We start from the raw sequence: 23,262 nt of genomic DNA on the forward strand, positions 1-23,262 counted from the left end.
GCTTATCCTTCATATACAACACATTTCAAATGATCCTTCCTCAGGAAATGCCTTTTCTTAGGTAGTTCCATTTCTGCTATAATCTTCTCTCTGAAGACTTATCTAAAAGCCCCCTGTTTAAAACTATACCCCTTTATTTTGGCAGTTAATACATTTTATCACAATTGTTGGGTTAGGTACCAGACTTTCCTCCAAGTCTAAGAATTTATCAAATGCAGGGAGTAAATCTTAGTGTTCTTTGTATTCTTATTATCCAAGAAAGCTCCTCACAATATTAAAGCATCAAAACCCAGGAATAGCAGGAAGAAGGAAAGGATGCAGTAAAGAAAAAGAGGCAGAAGAAAATCAATTGCATTGCAGGCATTCTAATTTAAAAATTCCACAATCCAAGAGAAAATTATAAGAACTTAACAAAGGAACTCTCCCACCTATGTGGAGATTGATCTGGGCATGATCAGGAAATGATAACACAATATGCTTCACCCACTGGGAATTCTACAGGCTGTGAGAACATTGCACCTTTTGTGGAAGGAGTAGACAGTACATTGTGGAAAGAATAGAAAACAGTTAACAGAAAATGCCATCCCAGCAAGGCATTTTCAACCAGTGTTCAAAACTAGGGAAGGTGAATTTCTAGTGGATCCCTTTAATTTAGCTTATGGAAAGAATTGAAAGATTCCCAAAGGTAAATTTGCTCTCTTGTTTGACTTCTAAATAAAATCTGTAAGTGGACTAGCAGAAATGACATTTCACTGTTCTTTAGGAATAAATGCCATGAGACAGGAGAAGAGAGATAGGGTGAAAGGGTAAGAAAGAACAGTTGGGGTATTTTGCCAATGTAAATCAGACTTAGGATTCTTGTTTGTTTCAAGTTCATCCCTTCTACTGAACTGGAAGAATTTCCTTAGAATTTCTAACCCTTTTATACCTGTCATCTTCACTCTCAGCTATAGTGATTAAAACTCCATTGCCCTATAACTATCCATTGTAGCAGAATCCACTTGGAGCAATTTAATTGGAATGACTAAGCCATGAGAATTATGTTCTTATTTCTATGTTTCATTATGACAACAGAGAAAATGAAAGTGGGAAACTGTGTTATATGGGTCTGACCTTAAATTATGACCACTTGCATATAGCAAACATTACTTCTATACATCTGGGTTCTACATGCAAGATTTCCATACATAAGGTTTCTAGTTGTCTTCTGGGTTTGTAGGCATTTTGCTAAAAATTTATTTTTAATTACTTTTGTGTTGTTTTGACAGAGAAATTGTGAAACAAGTTGTTCCAAAGGTCAGTTCCAGTGTTCCAATGGTCAGTGTATATCAGCAAAATGGAAATGTGATGGCCACGAAGATTGTAAATATGGAGATGATGAGAAAAACTGTGAGCCAGGTAAAATGTTGAGATGATATTTACTTTAGCTGATAGTTTAACTTGATAAAATTTAAATTTAAGCAACAATATGCAGAAAATAGTGGGCAAATGCATATACTATGTACTTTTAAAAAATAATTCCAGGTATCTGTAGATAAATCAAATGGTGAATCTTTAATATAATTTATAAATATTTTGGCAGGTAAGACCATTACTTTTGTAATGGATCCAAGTATTATCCTTAAACTTTAATTTTATGGTATCTATATCTTTCAACACATTTTTGAAATGTTTTCCCAGGACAGCAAAACGAGTTATGTTGCAACTATAAATATGATAAAAGTCAGGTTTTCAGTTATAGAAATTAAGTTTATAAATCAGAATATATAGTTTTATAGTGAGCAAAACCAGTATACAAAAAAGGACACCCAGTTTATATATTTCATTCCTTAAATGGCTCTATAAATATGCACATTAAAATACTTAATTCTCTCAGATATTTTAATAAAATTAGAGAAAAATTATAGGGGGAAGTCATATTGTAATTTGTGTATAAACTAGGAAAGCATTACTTTGAGACACTAGATCAGAAGTAGCAGATATAAGGCACACAATTTACTATGTCCCACTTCCATGCCCAAGGCCCACATCTGTCTTTCTTACTGAATCTAGACCTGTTCTCACACTCTTTATTAATGCAGATCCCTAGGAAATTACTGCCAATTCAAAGGAATTAAAACACAATGAAAAGCTTTTTAGTATCCCTGGACTAAGCAATTCAGGCCACAAAGTCATTATGTAAGTACATTTGAATACCTGGTAGTCCAATAAAAGGGCAAGAACTTCAAAGGTTAGAAAGCAAGCCTAGCAATCCCAAATCCATAGAGGAAGGCAGCAGTCATTCTTCCTATGTCAATGATTAGACTGTACAGTAACATAGTTATCCTTGTACTATTTTTAAAATTCTGTATCATGAAAGAATACTTCAAATTCTACAGTGTGTTAATTATTCTTACACCCATGTTTAAACCCCTCAAACATAAAACTTCTTTTTTTTAAATTTTATTTTGTTTATTCATTTTTTAAAAAATATTACATTAAAAAAATATGAGGTCCCCACTCGCCCCCACTGCCCCCACTCCACCACTCCCCCCACAGTAACACTCTCCCCCATCATCATGACACATCCATTGCATCTGGTGAGTACATCTCTGGGCATCGCTGCACCCTATGACCTGTGGTCCACACCATAGCCCACACTCTCCCACGTTCCATCCAGTGGGCCATGGGAGGACATACAATGTCCAGCAATTGTCCCTGCAGCACCACTCAGGACAACTCCAAGTCCCAAAAATGCCTCCACATCTCATCTCTTCCTCCCATTCCCCGCACCCAACTGCCACCATGGCCACTTTTTCCACACCAGTGCCACATTTTCTCGATTATTAACCACAATAGTTCATGAATAGAATATCATTAAGTCCACTCTAATCCTTACTGTATTCCTCCTTCCTGTGGACCTTGGCTTGGTTGTGTCCATTCCATATCTATGTCAAGAGGGGGCTTAGATTCCACATGGATACTGGATGCAATCCTCCTGCTTTCAGTTGTAGGCACTCTAGGCTCCATGGTGTGGTGGTTGATATTCTTCAACTCCATGTTAGCTGAATGGGGTAAGTCCAATAAATCAGAGTGTAGGAGTTGAAGTCTGTTGAGGTTCAGGGCGCGGCTATCATATTGTCAGTCCAGAGATTCAAATCCCCTAGATATATCTTAAACCCCAGCACCAACTACAATTCCAGTAAAGTAGTGTGAAAGGCTTGTGAAAAGAGATCCCATCTGAGTCCAGCTCCATCACGCAGAAACACCAGCTCTAAAGAAGGGCCAACTGACATGGCTGTGAACTCCATCTGCCATGACCATAGAACCTGTGGGTCTCTTTAGCCCTCAAAAGAACCAATACCTGGGGTTGTATCGACTTTATCTGTCTCTGAGACTCTGCTCAGGTGTGCATAAGGGCAATCCTTCTGACAACCTCCAGACTCTTTTTTAGAGACTCATAGCCATATAAACTCATTTGTCCTTTCCATTTCCCCCTTACTTTAGGTCAAACAGCACTTTTAACTCCTGTTGTTATATGTAGACAGGGATATTCTGCTGGTCCGCGTTGAACCTTTAATTCAAGGTCATTTTCTAGTTATGTCATCAGCTGGTACTTGGTAGTGATCCCTCGGTGCCAGGGAGGCTCATCCCCAGGTGCCATGTCCCACGCTGGGGGGAAGGCATTGCATTTACATGCTGAGTTTGGCTTTGAGACTGGCCACATTTAAGTAACACGGAGGCTGTCAGGAGGGAACTCTTAGGCATAGTGCTGCTCTAGACCTTGTTCTTATTTCCGGTGTATAGGCTCACAAGCATGGTCATTAGTACAAGGGGGTCACTGTTGGATCCTCATTCCTTCCTGGTCCTTACTGTTGCACCTGGTAACATAAAACTTCTTAAAACATATGCAAACACTAAATTTTGTCAACATAGCCAAACACATATCACTGAGTCCATGATAACATTCCCAAGGATCACTAAATCCTATTACCTTTTTAAAAATATTTGAGCCTTTTGTCCTTTAAAATAAATTAATTTATATTTGTGAAATACTTAACACCTCAAGATCAAAGGGCTGGAGGAAATAAAAGTGTATTTTCTATTTTCTTTAACCCAGTGAGTTTGAATCCTTATTTCAAGGCAATTACCTCAATTTAATATATATTTAATACAATGCAATAATATTGTATGATACACATTATAGATAAATATTTAATACCAGATATTAGATATAACTTAAATAATATAGACCATTATCATTACCATCTATGAATTCATATTTATATATATATTAATCAAAAAAACTTGTCATTTTTTTCACTGTATCTAAATCTCAAATTTATAATTGTATTCAGCTTCTCCTTCTTGCTCATCAAGTGAATATATATGTGCCAGCGGAGGATGTATTTCAGCATCTTTGAAATGTAATGGAGAATATGATTGTGCTGATGGTTCAGATGAGGTAACATTTATCATTCAATTAAAATTTTTTAATTATAGAAGTTATATTTGGGGAAGCATATGTAATGAAAATATAGGAAGAAATAAAATATTGATTCATAGCACCATCTAAAATGTTAGGGCAAATACATTGAACACAGTCATTTAGCAAGTACCTAAGTCTTCATGCTATTCATATATTAAAGCCCATTGTCCTTTGCAGAGGTCATCTTCATTAAGTGAAGATAAGAGAAAGTTCACAGTGCAATATATCTCCACTATTGTCAGCTGTTGTTTGTTTTGCCTGTAACTGTCTCATTATCATTAATGAAAACTGCAGTGTCCATTTGTATTTGAACAGATGGACTGTGTGACTGAATGTAAGGAAGATCAGTTTCGATGCAAAAATAAAGCCCACTGTATTCCAATTAGATGGCTGTGTGATGGAATTCACGACTGTGTAGATGGCAGTGATGAAGGAAACTGTGACAAAGGTAAGGAATTTGTATGTGCCTCTGAATGAGAGAATGGATGCTAAGGTGCTTTGTAAATACAGAATGTGCTAGAGGCATAAAATAATCATTAAATTTTTCCTTTTAATCTTTTCAATTTCATTGCCTAATACTTGAAATAAGAGAAATCCAGATCATTCTCAGTAAAAGTAAAATCTCCATTTTTTTCTTGACAAATAAAACTAAAATACAAGTATGTATTGAATGCCTACAATGAGAATGTCACAGCACTAGACTCGGGGTATGTGAGGGATGCAGTGAACACAGTCATTACAGCCATTGCTACAACAGTAGTTTCTGTGTAAATTTATAATCCACATTTCTTGCCTGATTCCGAAAGAACTGGAATAGCATATGGTATATTATGTTACACACATTCATATGCTATATGATATAAGGGTTATAGGTTGTGCCTTCAATTTCCTTCCAGTTATATAGTTGAGAAAATATCTTCTACTTCTGGTCAGTGCAGAAGACAACCTTTATCTGTTAGATCACAAGTTTGTAAATGTAAATCACTGCATTAAATGCAGCAATCCATTTTACCATCGTAGCTTTGTATTCTGCTACTTCTCTTTAGATAGTCTCTATCCTAACCATTCTGCAAAATAATGTTCTAACAACCTACTCCCTGCTTTTTATCACCTGTCCTGATTCTTCTTTTATTTCTGCCTTCTCATAACCTTTGTCAAAAATACTCTATTGTCTTCAATCAAACTACAGCCCATTTTCTGGATTTTCCCTAGTAACAATTTGATTGCTCTTTGGTTATCATATCCTGCCTTCCAATATAATTACTTCTTTATTATTTGACTAATTTCCCCTGTTGGAAAGTGGGTTTCTTGATATTAAAAATTAGGTATGTATTTATAATACTAAATCTATGAGTATATACTTTTTTCCCCCAAAGGAAATGGAAACCTTCATTGAATCTATAGAATGATATGGTGGACTGAATATGTACCCCACTTTAGACATGTTCTTGGTCTTGATCTGCATTCCTCTGGGTGAGAACACCTTGGGAAAAAATTAGGTAGGCAAACAGAAAGAGAAATATATGTGGTAATTATGTTCAAAGTTATAGAAAGGTAAGGAATAGTTTAGCTCTACAAGAACCACAATAATTGAGAATTGATATCATTTAGCATGCTTTTAATTGCACAGAATGGGAGCCTTTAAAGACTTTGGGTGATTCTTCATATATTAACAAAGGAGGGGATTGAATTGATTTCAACTGTGTAAGAGCAGAGATAGATCATTGGAATGAGAATCAGGAGACCTAGTTTATTGCCCTACCTCCATGAATAGATCTGTGCCCTTTTTTTTTTTTCCATGTTATCATATTCAATCACAGGGAAATGTCTCCCAGACTTATAGGAATATCTGGAAAGTGAGTATAGGAGGAACAATACTTTCAGGATTTAACTATTTATTTAAAATATTGGATTTCAACAAAAAATATTTGTTTGAATAAGGGAGCCCATGTTAAAAAATATTGAATATTAAAGTAAAAAAATTGGCTATGACAGCATTTGAAACAAAAATGATTCTACTGAGTTTAAGTTTAATGACTAAAAACTTTAATTCAGTCATTTACAAATGTGTCAAAGCCCCTTTCCCCACACATTCTAACTTTTCTTGAATTTCTTAGTGGCTAGATAATTAAGTTCCAATGATCTGTCTTGGTGGTTAATGCACTAGATCCTGCTGGATGTACTTTAAGGCATGACCAAGCGTGGATTTTTATTATTTAATTTACTCTCAGAAAGTGGTTTCGATATTGGATAAATGCACTTTAAGGAATTGAGGAAGCCCACTTGATTCATCTCAATTCAGGATTCATGAATCACTGGGGACTAAATTTTTGGGTCTAGACAACAAGGGAGCTTCAACGTAAGCATGACACTTTTTTTTCCCAGTGAATTAATTTTATTAGTGTACTTTAAAAAGTAAGACTCAGAGAACTATGGGATTAAAAGCAAAATTCACATTTTTAAAGGTAAAACATGTAATCTCAGAGAAACTTGGTGCTTGTTTTGGCCAGAGCTTCCAAACCTTACTCTTTTTGGCAATGTCGATGGAAAAATTGAAAGGTATTCTGTTTTTTTTAGATATTGACTCTCTCTCCCCCAAATTCTCAAAAGGCTAAGTTTTAAAGAATGTGTAGGCTGTTTATGGGAATTATAAGTATTTTCATATTTTAAAGCTTCTTTCAATCAAAATTAGGGTGGGACCCCTAATGCTATTCTCTGTGATGATGTACTTTCTATGAACCTGTCAAAGGCTCAGTTATAATTTAGACATATTTTATTGTTAATTAATACATCATATTCTATTTTTCTAATAACCTCTTGGGCAGTTTAAGAAAATGAAAAGTAAACTGAGAGTTTTAATCCAGCAATCTCATTAAATTATTCAATTTTGATTGCTTTTACATTTTATGAAGTCTTAAGTTAAAGTTTTGTTTTTAAAATATAATGGAAATAAAATTGTTTCTATTATATGTGTATTTTGTTCCTTTTCAAAATCAGGCATTTTAAGTTGGGCTCAGGTATGACATGGTAGTCCCATAATTCAATATTTGAAAGGCAAATCCTTTAAAATAAAATAGGAAGCCTTTCATAGGTTATCACAACATTTTGCTATTCTGTTATGTTTATGATTCCATTTATATTTCTCTTTTTAATAAAAATAGTGGTATGTCCAAAACTTATGGAAAAATCATGTTATCTAATTCAATACATTAGGGAACTAATTTTTCTCTTTCAACAAGACTGATACGCTGTGAGTGTGTGTGTGTGTGTGTATATATATATATACATTTTTAAATAATCAAAGAATAGAAAGAGTTGACAAATTCTGTTGAATATAATTCAGTGTAAAATGGAACACACAATGATATATATCATTAAAATCTTCATTCTGAAGGAATACAACTTTACTTCATAGTCTTTGGATTTTTATTTTGAATTAAGCCAGCATACTTGACATATTGATATTCATATCTTTATTTAATATTAAGGATTTTAAAAATGTTATCTAATTTATTTTACTTTCAGAGAGAGGGTTGTTAAATGGTAATATATTATTTGCCTGCGTTTGGGGAATTGAGATTAGTTTTAGAATTATGGCAGTTTAGAGCTGATCATTATAGAAGTTTGAAAGAAAAGGGCACCTGATGCCTGTGGGAGGAGGGGCACCCGGCTTGCCTAAGTGGCAAACAGTGCGGCAAGAGGTGACACCGCCTCTGCCCACTGGGCTTAGACAAGGTGACCACGCCTGACTAGGCCTTTGCTGCTAACGGCTAGCTGGCACCGCCCTCCCCCTTCCTATCTCCAGCCTAGCCCAGCTCTCACTTCCCCTCCCCCCTCCCTTAAACCTAATCTCTTAGTACGCTGTTTGCCCAGCAACAGCTTACAACCACCTATCAGCTTAGTAACAGTGTCAGCCTATCAAGAGTTAGCACATACTCTACTGGCCAATCACTAGCCCAATGCCAGAACATTGCCTTATATGGAAACAGCATTTGCCCTAGCCAATCAGAACCCGCCACACCACTCCCTAATCCTATAAATCTGCATCCCCTTCCGCAATAAACCAGGCTTGTGCCATCAGCCTGTCTCCGCGACTCCTTCCTGGGTCGTGCGCCCTCCACGCCTTCAGAGCCCCCGAGGGAAGCCTCAGCGGCCGTACGAGGCTTTCTTCCCCACGCCAGGGACCCCTCTCGTCCCACAACGGGACCCCACTCGTCCCTTAACAGGGACCCCACTCATCCCATAACGGGACCCCACTCGTCCCGCAACAGGGACCCCGTTTCATCCCTCAGATGCCAGATGTCACAAATCTCACATGGTGATCTTTACCTTGGTGACTCAACAAGGACCTGCTTTTATCTGTATTTGTTGGTTGTTTAGTTTCCCATTGCCACAACAAGTGTTATACAGTGCATTGTTTAAACAATGAAAATTGATTGGCTCATAGTTTTGAGGCTAGACAAAGTCCAAAACTGAGGTGTTCACAGGGCGATGCTTTTTCCTTAATTTTGTCATTGTTGGCCTGGCTGCTGGTGATCCCTGGAATTGGTTTTTCTGTGACATGGCATTGTACTTGGTGATATTTTCTTCTTTCTCCTCTGGGTTCCATTGACTTCTGGTTTCTTGTTCTTCACATGACTTCTTTTTCTATGTCCAATTTCTTTTGCTTATGAGGACTTCAACTATATTTAATTAAGGCCCACCTTTTTTTCTGTTTGGACACACCTTAACAAACAATATCTTCCAAGGTCCTACTTACAAATGGTTTCATACCCACAGGACCTGGAGTTGGGACCTGAATATGCCTTTTGTGTGAGACATGATTCAGTCCCCATCTTTGGTACTCAGAGATACCAATTCAACCTGTAGCAGTTCTGCCAAGCATTTCTCCAAGAAATCTTACACTGTTCAGATTGATATCACTATAAATTCTTGGTGTTAGACTTCTATCATCACTCAAATATTCTAAGAAATTAATCTATATTTCCCTAATCATCTCTCTCTACCATTAATCATGTCAGATATTTTGAAACTTCCCTTTCCTTTTCAAATCTGTCACCAAGCAAAGTCTTTCACTTTCAGTTAATGACCTCACCTTCTACTTCATGGCAATAACAGAAATCATTAGTTTTTCCAACACCTGGTTACCTAGTTAACAAAGCTGTATTCAGTCTTCTTTCTTCTTCTTAAAATGGAAGGTTTGCTTTAATACCTATCTAAGGATAATCTTTTTATTTTTGACACTCTCTCCCCCAAATTCTCAAAAGGCTAAGTATATCAATTATCTCTCCTCTGTCCTTTATCTTCAAAATTTCTTATCTACTAGATTATTTCTAAAAGCATTTAATATGTTATCTGTTTTCCGCTATGTAACAACCAACCTTCCTTACCCACCCCTTTACCTACTCTCTTCTTCCCATTCATGGCCAGACTTCTAGAAAGAGAAGGCTGCACTCCACTACTTTTGTTCCTTCCTCTTGTTCAATAACCACCTACAATCACTGCACTACCACCACCTCCCAACACTACTTCACCAAACCTCTCTTTGCATCATTTGAATGTGCTAATTGCTACCTTCTTACAAGAATGTTTTCCCCCCATGCTTATATAATGCTACCTTCTCAGATATTTCTCCATCTACTCTGCCTATGTTTTAGTCTCCTTTGTGGACTTGTCTGAATCCACCTAATGTACTTCAAGACACTGAAGATATAGAATTCCAGATTAAACATCTCTTTTATTAAGTCCTACTTCCACTCTTAAATCTGGGCAGATGTGCTATCAGGGACTTGGGTTAGGGAGGTTGCTTTCTCCTTTAGACTTTAAATAATAACTCTATTTTGGTGATTTACAGATGAGAACTCTATCCTATACTTAAGACACATATATCCGTCAGCCTGCTAAACATCACCAATATGTTGTCTTACCAGTTTCTCAAATGAAACTACTCCTCCTCTTGTGTTTCTTTTTCTGTTGAACTTTACTGGCATCCACCAAGTTGTCCAAACCCAAAATTGAGTATAATGTTTGCTCCTCACTTTCCTTTGCTATCCTTATCTAATTAGCCTTCAGTTCCTCAGGAGTCTATCTTCTAAAGACCTCTCAAAATTAGCTACTCTAAATCAATTACCATCAGTTATTTTCTGTATTCACAACCTCATTTCTCTTAAAATGGGCCTTCAGTCTTAGTTTTATTCTCTACATCTTCACTTCCAAGATTTTCATATTGCAGCAAGTGTTATTGTTCTAAAATCCAAAACCAATTTTTTAGTATCCTAAATTAAAGCTCTCCCGCTGGAAGTGAATTATGAAAATATTGTGTACCAAGTCAAAACTCACAGCAGAAGAGGTATTTAACCTTTGCAGGATGAGATTAGATTCATTATTCCTTCCAAAATGTACCCACAAGATGAACAATAATGCTTCCCAGTTATTTTCTAGTCTTACAAGGATAACCACTGCCACTCCTCAACCCCATGCTCTAATAAAGATATTCATTTTAAAATATGTTAATGCATTCATTCAGTCAAATTAGCAAACCCTGAAGTCATATCTCTTATCTGATTTATGAGATTTGGATAGGTATTGTAATTCTCTGAGAGAGATCTTATTTGTTTTATTTCTATATTTCCATGAAGTTTCTTCGTGTTGTTCCTCATAAACTATCTGCAGCTATGACTTTATAGATCACTTTAACTGTTCTCTTTTTTAACTTGTAAAGACACTGAGGCACACTGAAATTAACTTACTTAGCCAAAGCAAGACAAGAGTTCACAGTTTCTAACTGCACAATCATTGCAGTTTCCACTATATATTGCTGTATCTCTTGGTACATAAGCAAAATGTAGTAATACCTTCAGATCCTTTGCATATAGTAGATGCACTTATCAATTTTAGTTAGAATATTCCTATATTCCTGGGGCCTTCTTCATATTTGTGAAAATGGAAAAAATGTAAACCTTTCCAGAATATAAATAGATACATAAATAACAAATAAATAAATAACAAATAATAACAAATAACAAATAAATAACTAAATATGGTGCCCTTTAGCATAATTTTTTCCAAATGTGTTATATGGCCAAATTCCTATTCCTATTTTTTTCCTTTTTTCTTATATACTCTTTTAAAGTGAATTGTTTCTATTTGATTGTAAAACACACACACACACACACAACCTTTCTTGGTTATTCTATTTCAGTAGTCCCGATTCCCAGTATTTTAGATACAGCTTATTTTCCAAAAATTCTAAAGAAAAGTGTCTTTTCTTGCCAAAATGACATACTTTTTAATAGTAAAAAGTAATGATTTTTAAAAATCAAACTTCTTTGCTCTCAGTAATGTAAAAATTATGTGAAATAGAAGACAACAGTATAGATTCAAGAGAATTCTTTCTTTTATGATCTTATCCATATTATCTAAAAAAATTATACCATATACAAACGCGGTATTAGAGTGCTTTGATGTAAAGGCGTACCATGAATACATTTTTAAAGATATTTTGGACATTTCTAGTGGTAAGTAGAAGAAACAAATGAGGAAGCAAGAAACTGTAGGACTGTGTTACTGAGAATTAGACAAGCAGGTGTCCCTCTGGCTGGCATTAATTATGCTGATTCTCTTTTTCTCTCTTTGTTTTCAATTACAGGTGGAAATATATGTCGAGCTGATGAGTTCCTTTGTAATAATTCCCTTTGCAAACTACATTTCTGGGTGTGTGATGGAGAAGACGACTGTGGAGACAACTCCGATGAAGCTCCTGACATGTGTGGTATGGCATTTCATGTGGCTTGAGATTGTACTTTCACCTCCTGATCTAATGCACTGACGTGAATCAATGAAGTGGTGAGGTGAACCACAAATTCCACCACCGTGAGGTTAGCGAGATGAAGTATAACTGCAAATGCAGCTTTTGTGCAGATTATAAAGTGATTACGCTGATCAAAGTTTATGAATTTATAGAAGGCCCTCCTAAATCTGAACTTGCACAGATGAACACATTCAAAAGGAAGATTACGGTCTATCCTGGAGGATTTAGGAAGATTTACACACTTCGAATTGAGTAAGGTGATATGAGGACTCAGGCTTCATACCAAATTGGTGTTTTATGTTGGGAAAAAAAAGTTTTTTGTGCAGTGAAATGAGAATAATAAAATCTGGTTATACCAAGAGTGAGCCAAGAAGGGATATGTGTAGAAATCAGTGTTAGGTGGAGAATGGAAATTAGGAGTGGTTTGACATTTTAACAGGAAGAACGTAACAAAAATTGCTGTTTCCTCAAGTTTTAGTTACTCAATGATATTTGTCAAGAGATTGGATATACAATTGACAAATATAAATATACATATTAAAATCACCAAAACACGTGATTTATTTTACTTTCATACATACTTTTAACCCATCTTCTCATTCTTTATATCTAATCTCAGCACAAAAAGGAAATTTTGCCTCTAGTTAAAAGGAAGACACTACCATTTTGAATATAACTAAAGTAGCATATCATGTGAATTAAGGAAAACACAGTATGAATATGTGTACTTAAACTCTTTGTACTAGTTGATGCACCGAGTTAAAACAATTATTTTTTTTATAGGTAATGACTCTGTCATTTGATGTTACTGTAGAAAAAAATCAAAACAAGGTGGCATCTTTACTTTTGAAAGGATTTAAAATTTGAAAAAGACAAATCCCTTGGAGAGTTTTCTCTGTAGGCACAACTAATGAGACATTGAACTAAGTTTCAATTTCAGTTATTCTATATAATTTTACAAAATGAACTCCAGAGAATCACCAAAATTAAATTATATTCCTTAAAATTGTGTAGTTCATACCTCAAAATTGTGTGAATTTATCTACCAAAATCAAGCAAGAATCTATAATTTGAATAAATTTTGTATTTTTTCATTCCATTCTCTATTGCCCTTGACTACAAAATCAATGTGTGGCATAAAATATGTTTGTTAACTAATTAACTGCCTAAGATTTCAGTCAGGACCACTTCAGCATAGCTAGAAAACTTATATAAAATCCAGCTTGTGTCTCTGAAGTCTGTATTCCCTGCAAGTCAAAACTGAGTCAAGCTATACTATGCCAGAGACTTGCTAAGTAATTGAGATCAAAATGAACAGCACATAGTTCTTTTTGACAAGGAGCTCTTACTCTTGTTGGACAAATAGCAATAATTTCCATATATTGTATTTCAAGCAGACAAGGCAGAGAGGGATGAGGTGAACTCTGACTGAAGAACTCAGAAAGAGATGCTTGTGAAGGATATAGAACAAAAAGGCATGCTAGGCATGGTAAACAGAGTGGGAAAATAGTGTTTATTCATTCAATAAACATCATTCAGCCAGACACTGATCTGTTTTGGTTGATAGAGAAACAGATATGGAACCTTACCTCTTAGAGCTTACATCTAATGAAAGATGGATACTAATGTTCATAAAGTGTGTAATTACAAACTGTAGTACATGCTATGAAGAAAAAGTTTATAAAATTATAACAGAATGAAAGTATAGAGCAGAGAATTCTATCCAATCTTAGGATATGAGAAACAACATTTGATTTGGGGTCTGAGAGATATACAGTGAAAAGGAAGCAGCAGGTGAAAAGGAAGTGGAGGGCACAATGTTGTAGATAAAATTATCAAGATGTGTAAGGCCTATATGCAAGGAATAATGTGTTTTTCTGGAGGAACTGAAAAATCCATGTGCCTGGAGAGTAGAGAGCAAGGTAGGCACTGGTTTAGGATGAAACTCAAGAGATCACTGAGGTACCTAGGAGCTTGTGAATCTTGGTAGGGATGTTTGGATTTAGCCTAAAATCAGTGGAAAATATTAAAGGGTTTTAAGCAGAGGAGGCACATGGTCATGTTTATATTTTTCTAACTCTTGTATAGAAGGGGGGACAACCAGTTAAGCAGCTATTGTGATACTCTAGGTTAAGTAAGGCTGGTAGCTTGGCTTATGGTGATAAGAGCATGTGGTGGCAACAAATAGATTTGAAGGTGATTTAGTGGAAAATTAGATTAGACTAAATAATGAATTAGATATGGTGGGGGGTGGAGAGGTAGTTTTCAAGTATAATTTATAGGGCTTTTTTTTTTTTTTGACTTGCACATTTGAATGGATGAGAAACATAGAGCAGTTTTGCAAGTAAATATTAGAATATTTGCAAGTAATAATGCAAGTATTTATTAGAATATTGCAAGTAAATATTTATTAGATTTTTTAGATTTATTTTAGATTTATTAGAATATTGCAAGTAAATATTAGAAAAATATTAGAAAAATTAGAATATTGCAAGTAAATATTAGAAAAATGCATTGGTTGCAATGCATTTGAGGAGACACTCAAATAGAGTTTCAAGTAGGTATTGGATGTTAAATCTTAAAGGTAATATGTGGTCTAGAGGTATAAATCTGAGAGTAAGTATAAAATATGGTAATAGATACCAGGGAATTAGATAAGACTATACAGGGAGGGAATTAAGTAAGAGACAAAAAAGGGGTTGAGATAGAATATGAAGTGATGCCAACATGTAAAACATAGGCTGACAGAGACAAGACTGAGAGTTAGTGGCTACAAAAATGATTTGCAAAAAAATAAAAATAAAAACAATGGATGGTTCTTGAAGTGATAGAGGAAAAGAGATGCAGATCAGATAAAGACACGACTTTTAGAAAGGAGTAGAGATACTTTCTCTGTTTTTTAAAAAAATGAAATGATATGAGGAAACTATGTGTAGACATAGGTAGATGTTCAATTGTTTAATAAGATATTAAAGAATTTCCCATCTCTTTATTTCCACTTTTTTGTGTGTGGTAGGAAACATGATATATAGAGAATGTAGGTTACAGTTATTGAGGGGTTTGAAAAGAATGCAGATTTGAATCCTTGCAAAAGATAAGAGAGCAACATGACCAATGATATATATGTCATCATGTGTGTGTGTATATATATATATATATATAAATACTTTCAAGTAGTGTTGAGGGTCTATTTGACATTGCTATGCATTCATATTTGGTGAATGCATATCAGTTGGTCTTTCAGTACAACCATCTGCAAACATTTGTGACTTCCCAGATATAGACATTGTGGTATCAGGTAGTTCAATTCATCTAGGTTTGGGTTTTTTAAAATAACTTTAATGAAAAGAAGAAAAGGGCCACAGAATCCAGGTTGTTGGGAAGAAAGTGAGTTTCTAAAAAGTAATTCGAACAGAGTCCAACTTATAATAGGTTCTCAACAAATATTAAATGCATAAATTAAAAAATGCAACTCAGAATCTAATCTCAACAGGGAGGAAAGTAAAAATAAAAAGGTGTTGGTGAAGAGGGAGAAGGTAGAAAAATCAGTAGGCTAGAGTTTCAGATAAAGCTGAAGAAGACATACAGTAGACTGGTTTAATTAAAATTTTTGAAATGTAGGAGATTGTTGTCAGAACTTGAGCCTGCAACTAAGTGGTTTTGGAAATGAAACTATTTTAGGAAATAGTAATTCCAGGATATAACCATGGGTATCAGTTTGTGTTCTTAACTGCAAACAATCAGGATAGTCACTACTTGAATTCAGAAGGGAAATTTGTTGAAATCACAATTATCTACAACCTTTTAGGAGACTAGATGATTTAGAGGAAAAGGACAATGTTTATGAGAACCTCCAGGAACTAAGAGGCAAGATAATTGGTTGGTTGGTTTGTGTGGATGTTGAATTTATCTAGGACAAAGGAATGAATTTGGATGGAGAGAGAAAATTATGAGGGAGGTGCCACAATCCTTAGTGAATTGGGGAGGGGGCGAAGTTTACAGAGCTGATGAGATAGTAACAAAGAGAGAGGTAATCAAATGTCTGAGCATCAGAATAACAGCTCTTGGTTTTAGTTTGACTAAAAAATAAAAGGATATCATATTAGAGTTCTGGAAGCTGTGAGGATATTAAGTAGGTCTTCCAACATGAGATAACATGAGGTAGGAACAAATTAAGAAACATTCCTAAAAGACTTAAAGGGGAAGGAGTTAGCTTAGAGAAGAACTAGATTTCAATTAAAGGAAGAAGGTGGAGGAAAGAAGAAATGAAGGAATGCAGGATATTTAAGGAGCTATAAGAAAGTCTTATTGCTAGTATATCAAGAGATATAAGGAATGAGTTTATAGTAGTACCTTGGATCAGATAATAGTCAGTCTATTATGCCATGCAAAGAAACTTAAAATTTATACTTAAACTGATGGGTAACCAAAGAAGAAATGATCAGGTTAATATTAGAGCAGTTGTTCTGCTGGCATTGTAGAGGAGATTTGTGATATTAGATCATGAAACTGGAGACATTTAGTATTCTACCACAGTCATCTCTTGAAGAGATAATAGAGAGCTGAGCTATTATGATGATTGTAACTGGTAGGAATGAGCAGAAGGAGCAGGTTAGAGGACAACATCAACAGGACTTGGTGAAGTATCAGAGTTGAAGGTCACTGAGAGGAAGGCATTCAGGAAGTTCTGACTGTGATATGCCATTGAGCTACAGAAAATAAGACACTCATGTTTGGGGAGGAAGAGAATCAGGGGAGGATGATTAAGAATTGGAAATATGAACTTGCTGAATTTGACATTGCTCAGGGATGTCCTTTAATTAATTGGTAGACAGTAATACTAGATAGAGAATTGAAAGTCTTTAGGTTATAGTGACAAGTGAGTTGATGAGTGAATTAGAATATCTAAGCAGAGATTTGAGAGTGAAAACAAATAAGGTGATCAAGGATAGAGCCGGGGGAGATTACACATGTAAGAATGAAGACTAACTAGAAATGGTTCCTGCTTGAGAATGGAAGTCTTCAGATTACATCATGATAGAAGTAAAAGGTATAAAATACCTTGGCTTTCATTGTGTCTGTAAGTCTCATACATAGACACACACACACTTGCACACACATAAATAATGAATAAGTAAGATGGCTTTATGTGCATTCAAATATATATCTACATATTTATTTTCAGAAACAGAGATACATAGCTCTAGCACTGGGTTATTTTTCACTATATGGCCACTTTTCAACTTGAGCCTGTGACTTATGCTTGCTCAAGCTCTATGCTGTGTGTGAAATTGTCCTGCCACATTGTGTAAATCATAGGCATAAATTAATTTGACACACCAAGTGAAGTCAGATCTTGAAATGAAACCATGAAATTTGACTCTTTCTCACTTCATTCAAGACCTTCAGCTGTGCACTCCTTTCGGTAGTTGATACAAATAACTAGGATCACAAGCCTGTATTATCTCACATTTTTCTAGTACCCACATGTAGGCAATTTTCACAACAAACGATTTAAAGCTAGATTATGAATTTGAAAGGAGAGGGAAAAAAGGAAGACAAAAGAAGGATGTTTTTCAAAGTCAGTATATCCAAAGGAGCTGCTGCTTTGTTTTTGGTTTTTTTTCTTTCTTTTAGTCAAATTTGTCTGCCCACCTACAAGACCTCACAGATGCAGAAATAACCGAATATGCCTGCAGCCTGAGCAAATATGCAATGGGATTGACAACTGTGGGGACAACTCAGATGAAGACCGCTGTGGTGGTAAACCTGCTTAATGTGTAATAATTTATTCAGTGATAGCAGCAAGATAATGTAATGATTTAGGTTGCAAAAAATTTAAAAAATCATAAAAAATAAATATTTTCCATGTGACATGTTTTAGTTTTTTTTCTTGTAGACACTTGATATGACAAGGTATGAAAATAATTGGCTCACATTTCATTTGTATAGTGGAGTTGCATGGCTTTGTCCTGAGTCCCTTCTGGTCTGCAAATCTCAGTTATCAGGAGTTTATTTGAGAAAATAGTGTTTGGATACAGATAGCAACTGAATGGTTTTAAAGGTTTCCTGTTAAACTTTTAGCACCATGAGTGGAGGGAGCGTCTGTGCATTGTTTTTAAGCATATAAAATCCCTTTTTCTCATTTCTGAAAATTAAAAAGCTCTTAAAATCAAAGACTTTACTTTGGTAAGGTACAAACTCATTTGGTGACAAAACCTGACCTGAACTGATCTGAGGCAATTCGTGTAATTAAAGAAAAAAATCTTCCATAGAGTCAATACCATTGCTGTGAAAATAGAGTGTCATTTACTATAAGGTAAACATACTATTACTTTTCTAAAATCCTAAAATTTCTGAATCTAATATACATTTGGCCCCAAGGACTTCTAACTCAAGATTGGGGCCCCATGTTATTCATAGCATTTAGTAAAGCATCTTGGTGTGAAAGCTCAATAAATTTGTTTTGACTCTTTAAAGCTTTAATCATTTTAATCATTTTACTGACTCTATAGGTAAGCTTTCATATAAAGGAAGACCCTGTAAAAAGGATGAGTTTGCCTGCAATAATAAAATGTGTATCCCCATGGACCTCCAGTGTGATCGATTTGATGACTGTGGAGATAGTTCAGATGAACAAGGCTGCAGAATAAGTGAGTTTGTTTTCTATTCAATGAAGTATAGCAACACACAAGTACAATTTCTGCTTGAACATGATTAAAATCTCTTTTATACAATAAGAAAAAATTCCTATTCAAAGCCAGATTAAGTATTATCTATTTATTAAGCCTTTGCCATAGCAATCTTAGAACATTACTTATCTTCCAAAAGTACTAGGAGGAAAAGGTTGATTTTGTATTAAATACCCTCATTAGGGCTGAAGTTGAGAACCCAATATCCAAGTATAGGCTTTGATGTCAGCAAAGAAATCTATATCCCTTAAGATTTTATTTTATAAATTTAGTACTTTTGAATTTTATAGTGATACTTGATTGAAAGATGGTGATGACCTTTAATTTATTTAGTGTATTAAAATTTTGATCCATTTCTGACTTATTCTTTAAAAAGATATCATTAGTTCTTTTAGAGAGCTATGATATGTGATGAATTGTGAGATCCTGGTTGTTAATGTCATATTTACCTAATGCTTGTATTTTATTTTCCATATTAATAAAAATAATTGCATTTATAATCCCTAAATTCAAACTGCTTATATAAATCAGAAAATAATTCCTACTTTGGGGTTTTTCTTGTCTCGTTTATGCATCTAAGATGCCTCTCATTCAGTAATGAATCATTGTCCACCAAGGTAGAGCCACATGTATCTCAATCATAGTATCATTGCACTGGTATGTTTTAATTAGTTGTAAAATAATACAGAATCATTTAGGACTAGTAACAGCTAAAATTCTAGTAGTTACAGTTCTCTAGTTTCTCAACAATTTGATTTACTTAAGTAAATTAGAGCAAATACAAGGTTGTTTTATACTTATGGCCCTCATGCATTTGCCTTCCAAAATGTTTTCCTGAATGAAAGAAAAAGGAATGAAATTGCAGCTGTTTTCTTGGACATTCCATATGACCCACAGTCTATCCCAACAGTTTTGCAACTCATAGCCATTGAAGCATGTTACACACTCAAAAATTGCTCATCATGTTTATGCCCAGAAAAAAAAAATTAAACTGCTGATTTCATCTACCTGTTAATGTGGCAATGCCCTTGATTGAGTTCGTGGAAACTAAAATTAGGTTATTAATAAATACCCCCATGTCTAGGTAGCTTTTAGGAAATGATGTGATTCTTGGAGAAGGATATAATATTCATACTTGTACCATTGAAAATGTACCCTGTCATTAGAAGCATTGACTCATGACTTCCCATTAGAAAGAAATGTAGTTTGATAACAGCTGTATGTGTCAGCTGTCAGCAGCTTGGTCTAACTTTAATAGAAATAAGTTCTGTTTTTTATCTGCTTCTATATCTTTATGAGAAATGAGCACTTAAAAGAAAAAAAGGCTGTAGTCCTATACATGCAAAAAAGCGTTATCGATGGAGTAATAAATATAATTTTCAAATAAAAAAATGTAAACTCCCACTTCAGGACTTAGAATTATATTAGTTTTTATCATATTTTTAAATCCTAGTTCCTACTGAATATACCTGTGAAGATAATGTGAATCCATGTGGAGATGATGCATATTGTAATCAAATAAAAACATCTGTTTTCTGTCGCTGTAAGCCTGGATTTCAGAGAAACATGAAAAACAGACAGTGTGAAGGTATAGTACATTTCCTCAACAGCTTGCTCTTAAATCTTAGGGTTATAAAGAAGCTCCCAAAGCTGCTAAATTTTGAGATGACAAGGGATTGATTTTCATCAAAATGGTGTGTAGCTACGGGATACCATTTTACTTATGAGAACGAAAGTCTCTGGGGTCAAGACCCTGTTTGTTTGTACTGCTAAGCAGACCAGGGCTGAGAATACAAAGCCTTTTCTATAACCAACTCAGACCTGGAGGACTTTCAGTTGTATTGTTAAGCTTCTGTTTTGAAATGCAAATAAAGAAATTGCTGGGAGAATTAGACTCACTTCATGGAAGACTATGTTTATGATGACCCATTTCTCTTGAGTGGTGGCATTTAGCAACACTGCAATAGGTAATTTATATTTAGAGAATTATGGGCTTTTGTCCTAATGCCATGTCTCAAACAGTGTCTTAGATTATCAAGATGTGTCTTTTAAAATTCAAAGACAGGATCTACATAAATCTCTGACAACCTACTTGAGCTCACTTAGAAACTGAAAATACAGAACAGCCAGAATCTCTTAGTAAGCTATATGTAAATGTAATTTAAATCAGATTGTTATGAAATAGACTATAAAATAATTATGAAATATAATATATATATATTGACATATATTACATGTCACATATAATATATATGACAAAACCATGAAACAAGATAACTATGAAACATATATCTTTAAGCTATGAAATACAGACCCAACTGCACTTTCTGCAAGTTTTTTTATTACAACTGATATCTGTATTCACTTTATTATTATGATTAGAACCAAACCTAAATTAGCCCAAGTCTGGCTTCTCCAGGGTAAATACAAGTCCTAGAAAGTTTTCATCTGCCAACTTGTTTCTACATATATACATATATGTGTATATATTTTTATGATAGTCTTGGGTAAAGAAAAATGATATTACATTGTGTCAATCAAAATGGAATTCTATGATTAATTAATTATACTCATATAAGAAGGGGAGAAACTTGTTGCCTTATTATGTTTAAGTACATTTTGAATTATAAACTTGCTGAGATTATCCATTTGTTAGGAATACTGAAATTGGAATTATGAATTTTCTCTATTCTAGTTAAATAAAACATTATTTCTCAATAGACTCCAGTATTTCTTCTTTCCTGGGCACTTACTATCAATTGTTTATAGCATAAAACACGCACATACACAATCTGTCAAGATAATCCTAACAGCTTTGATTCTCTAATTTTTTTAATGAATAGTGCCTGTTTCCTGTATATATTTACTAAATTTCGAGATGGAATTCTTAACATTTTCCTTTGGTTATATTCCACTCTTTATTGTAAATTGTCAGTAATTTTTAAAATGTTTTGTGCAAATGAGTAACTACTGAGCTTTAGTAAAATGTGCATCTTTATTTAATAAATAAAGTTTTGATACTAAGGTAAAGCAATTTTAATTTTGAGTGGAGGAGGAGAAAAACATTTCCTGAAATTTGTATTCCATAGGATTTAAATATGTATCTTCATCCATGTGTCTTAAAGGAAGAATAAGAAATTGCTATTTGATCTTAAAGCAATGATACTCCAATTGGAATATCTAAAGGAGAAAAAAATCAAAGAAAGTGGCAGAAAGAAAGTAAAACGGTATTAAAAATTTCTGAGTGTTGAGTGCTGGTCTAGGTCCTGGGCATGTGTAGGATTCCTCCATCCTCTTCAAAACCTCTCATTATAGATAGGATGAGAAAGTGGTCATATTGGCCTTTAAGTGGGTAAGTGGGGAGCAGAGATGTTATCAAATCATGCACACCTTTGTTTATTTTTATTCCATGTCTAACAGGAAACCATGGTAAAACATAACTACCTCTTCAGAGTGAAAAAAGTCAGATGTTTGTCATCAAACTTTCTGATCACTAAGAGCTGATAATGCATATTTTATCCCATCCATATTAGTTAAAAACAAGTAAAATATTTTTCTTTATTTCTTCATCCTAAATTTAAATCAGATACAGAATGGGTGTTCATAAGAATGGTAAATTCTTCTTGGGCAAGTTATCATAATGGAGATGGCACTGTCATTTACAAGTGTCACTGGGAAAGTGACACTTATCTCCACCACTGAACTCTTGGAACACTGCTGAGAAAAAACAAAAGATAATTATTATTGCTGTGTTTATTTTTAAGTACCCTAATCCAAAGAGTGAAGGATTTATAGTACAGTTTTATTATATAATTAGGGCCACTATGGGTGAAAAAGGATAGTGAAATTATGTTTGCTAAGAGATAAAATAGAGGAAGAACAGGCAGAAAATATTTAATTTACCAGAACCGCATAACCTAAATCCTGTGATTAAGCCATTAAAATCAGAGGCATGTAACAAGTCACAGACGATTGCCTATTGCTTATGATTGATATGTACTATTTATATATAGACTTTCAGGTTTTTTCCTTTTAATATTTATTCACAAAGCCTCAATACAGCCCTTCTTGTTACCTAGTCACTTCAAACATGTGAAGCCAGAAGTGTGTTAGAGGTGCATCTACAGCTTCACCCTCTTCCAAGCATTGTACAAAATGCTGGAAATCAAAGCTGGATAAATCATAATTTTTTACCTTCAAGGGTTTGACAATCAAGAACAACTGAATGTATGGAAACATATTTGTAATATTGTGTGAATAATGTAAGAGGGAAAGATCAAGAGAGCAGAAAG

At 34.6% G+C, this 23,262-nt stretch overlaps 1 protein-coding gene across 1 annotated transcript in view; it reads left to right on the forward strand.

Annotated features, from left to right (window-relative positions):
• The window catches only part of LRP1B (LDL receptor related protein 1B), a 2,023,931-nt gene that overhangs the window by 1,868,088 nt on the left and 132,581 nt on the right, over positions 1-23,262 (forward strand). Inside the window, exons 69-75 of the mRNA XM_058301027.2 lie at positions 1,269-1,398; positions 4,338-4,444; positions 4,784-4,916; positions 12,117-12,239; positions 17,916-18,041; positions 18,794-18,931; positions 20,424-20,558. Of these exons, the coding sequence (XP_058157010.1) occupies positions 1,269-1,398; positions 4,338-4,444; positions 4,784-4,916; positions 12,117-12,239; positions 17,916-18,041; positions 18,794-18,931; positions 20,424-20,558 (892 nt within the window). The remainder of the gene's footprint in view (positions 1-1,268; positions 1,399-4,337; positions 4,445-4,783; positions 4,917-12,116; positions 12,240-17,915; positions 18,042-18,793; positions 18,932-20,423; positions 20,559-23,262) is intronic.

This window comes from Dasypus novemcinctus, chromosome 7 (genome assembly GCF_030445035.2).
Source record: "Dasypus novemcinctus isolate mDasNov1 chromosome 7, mDasNov1.1.hap2, whole genome shotgun sequence".
NCBI lineage: Eukaryota > Metazoa > Chordata > Mammalia > Cingulata > Dasypodidae > Dasypus > Dasypus novemcinctus.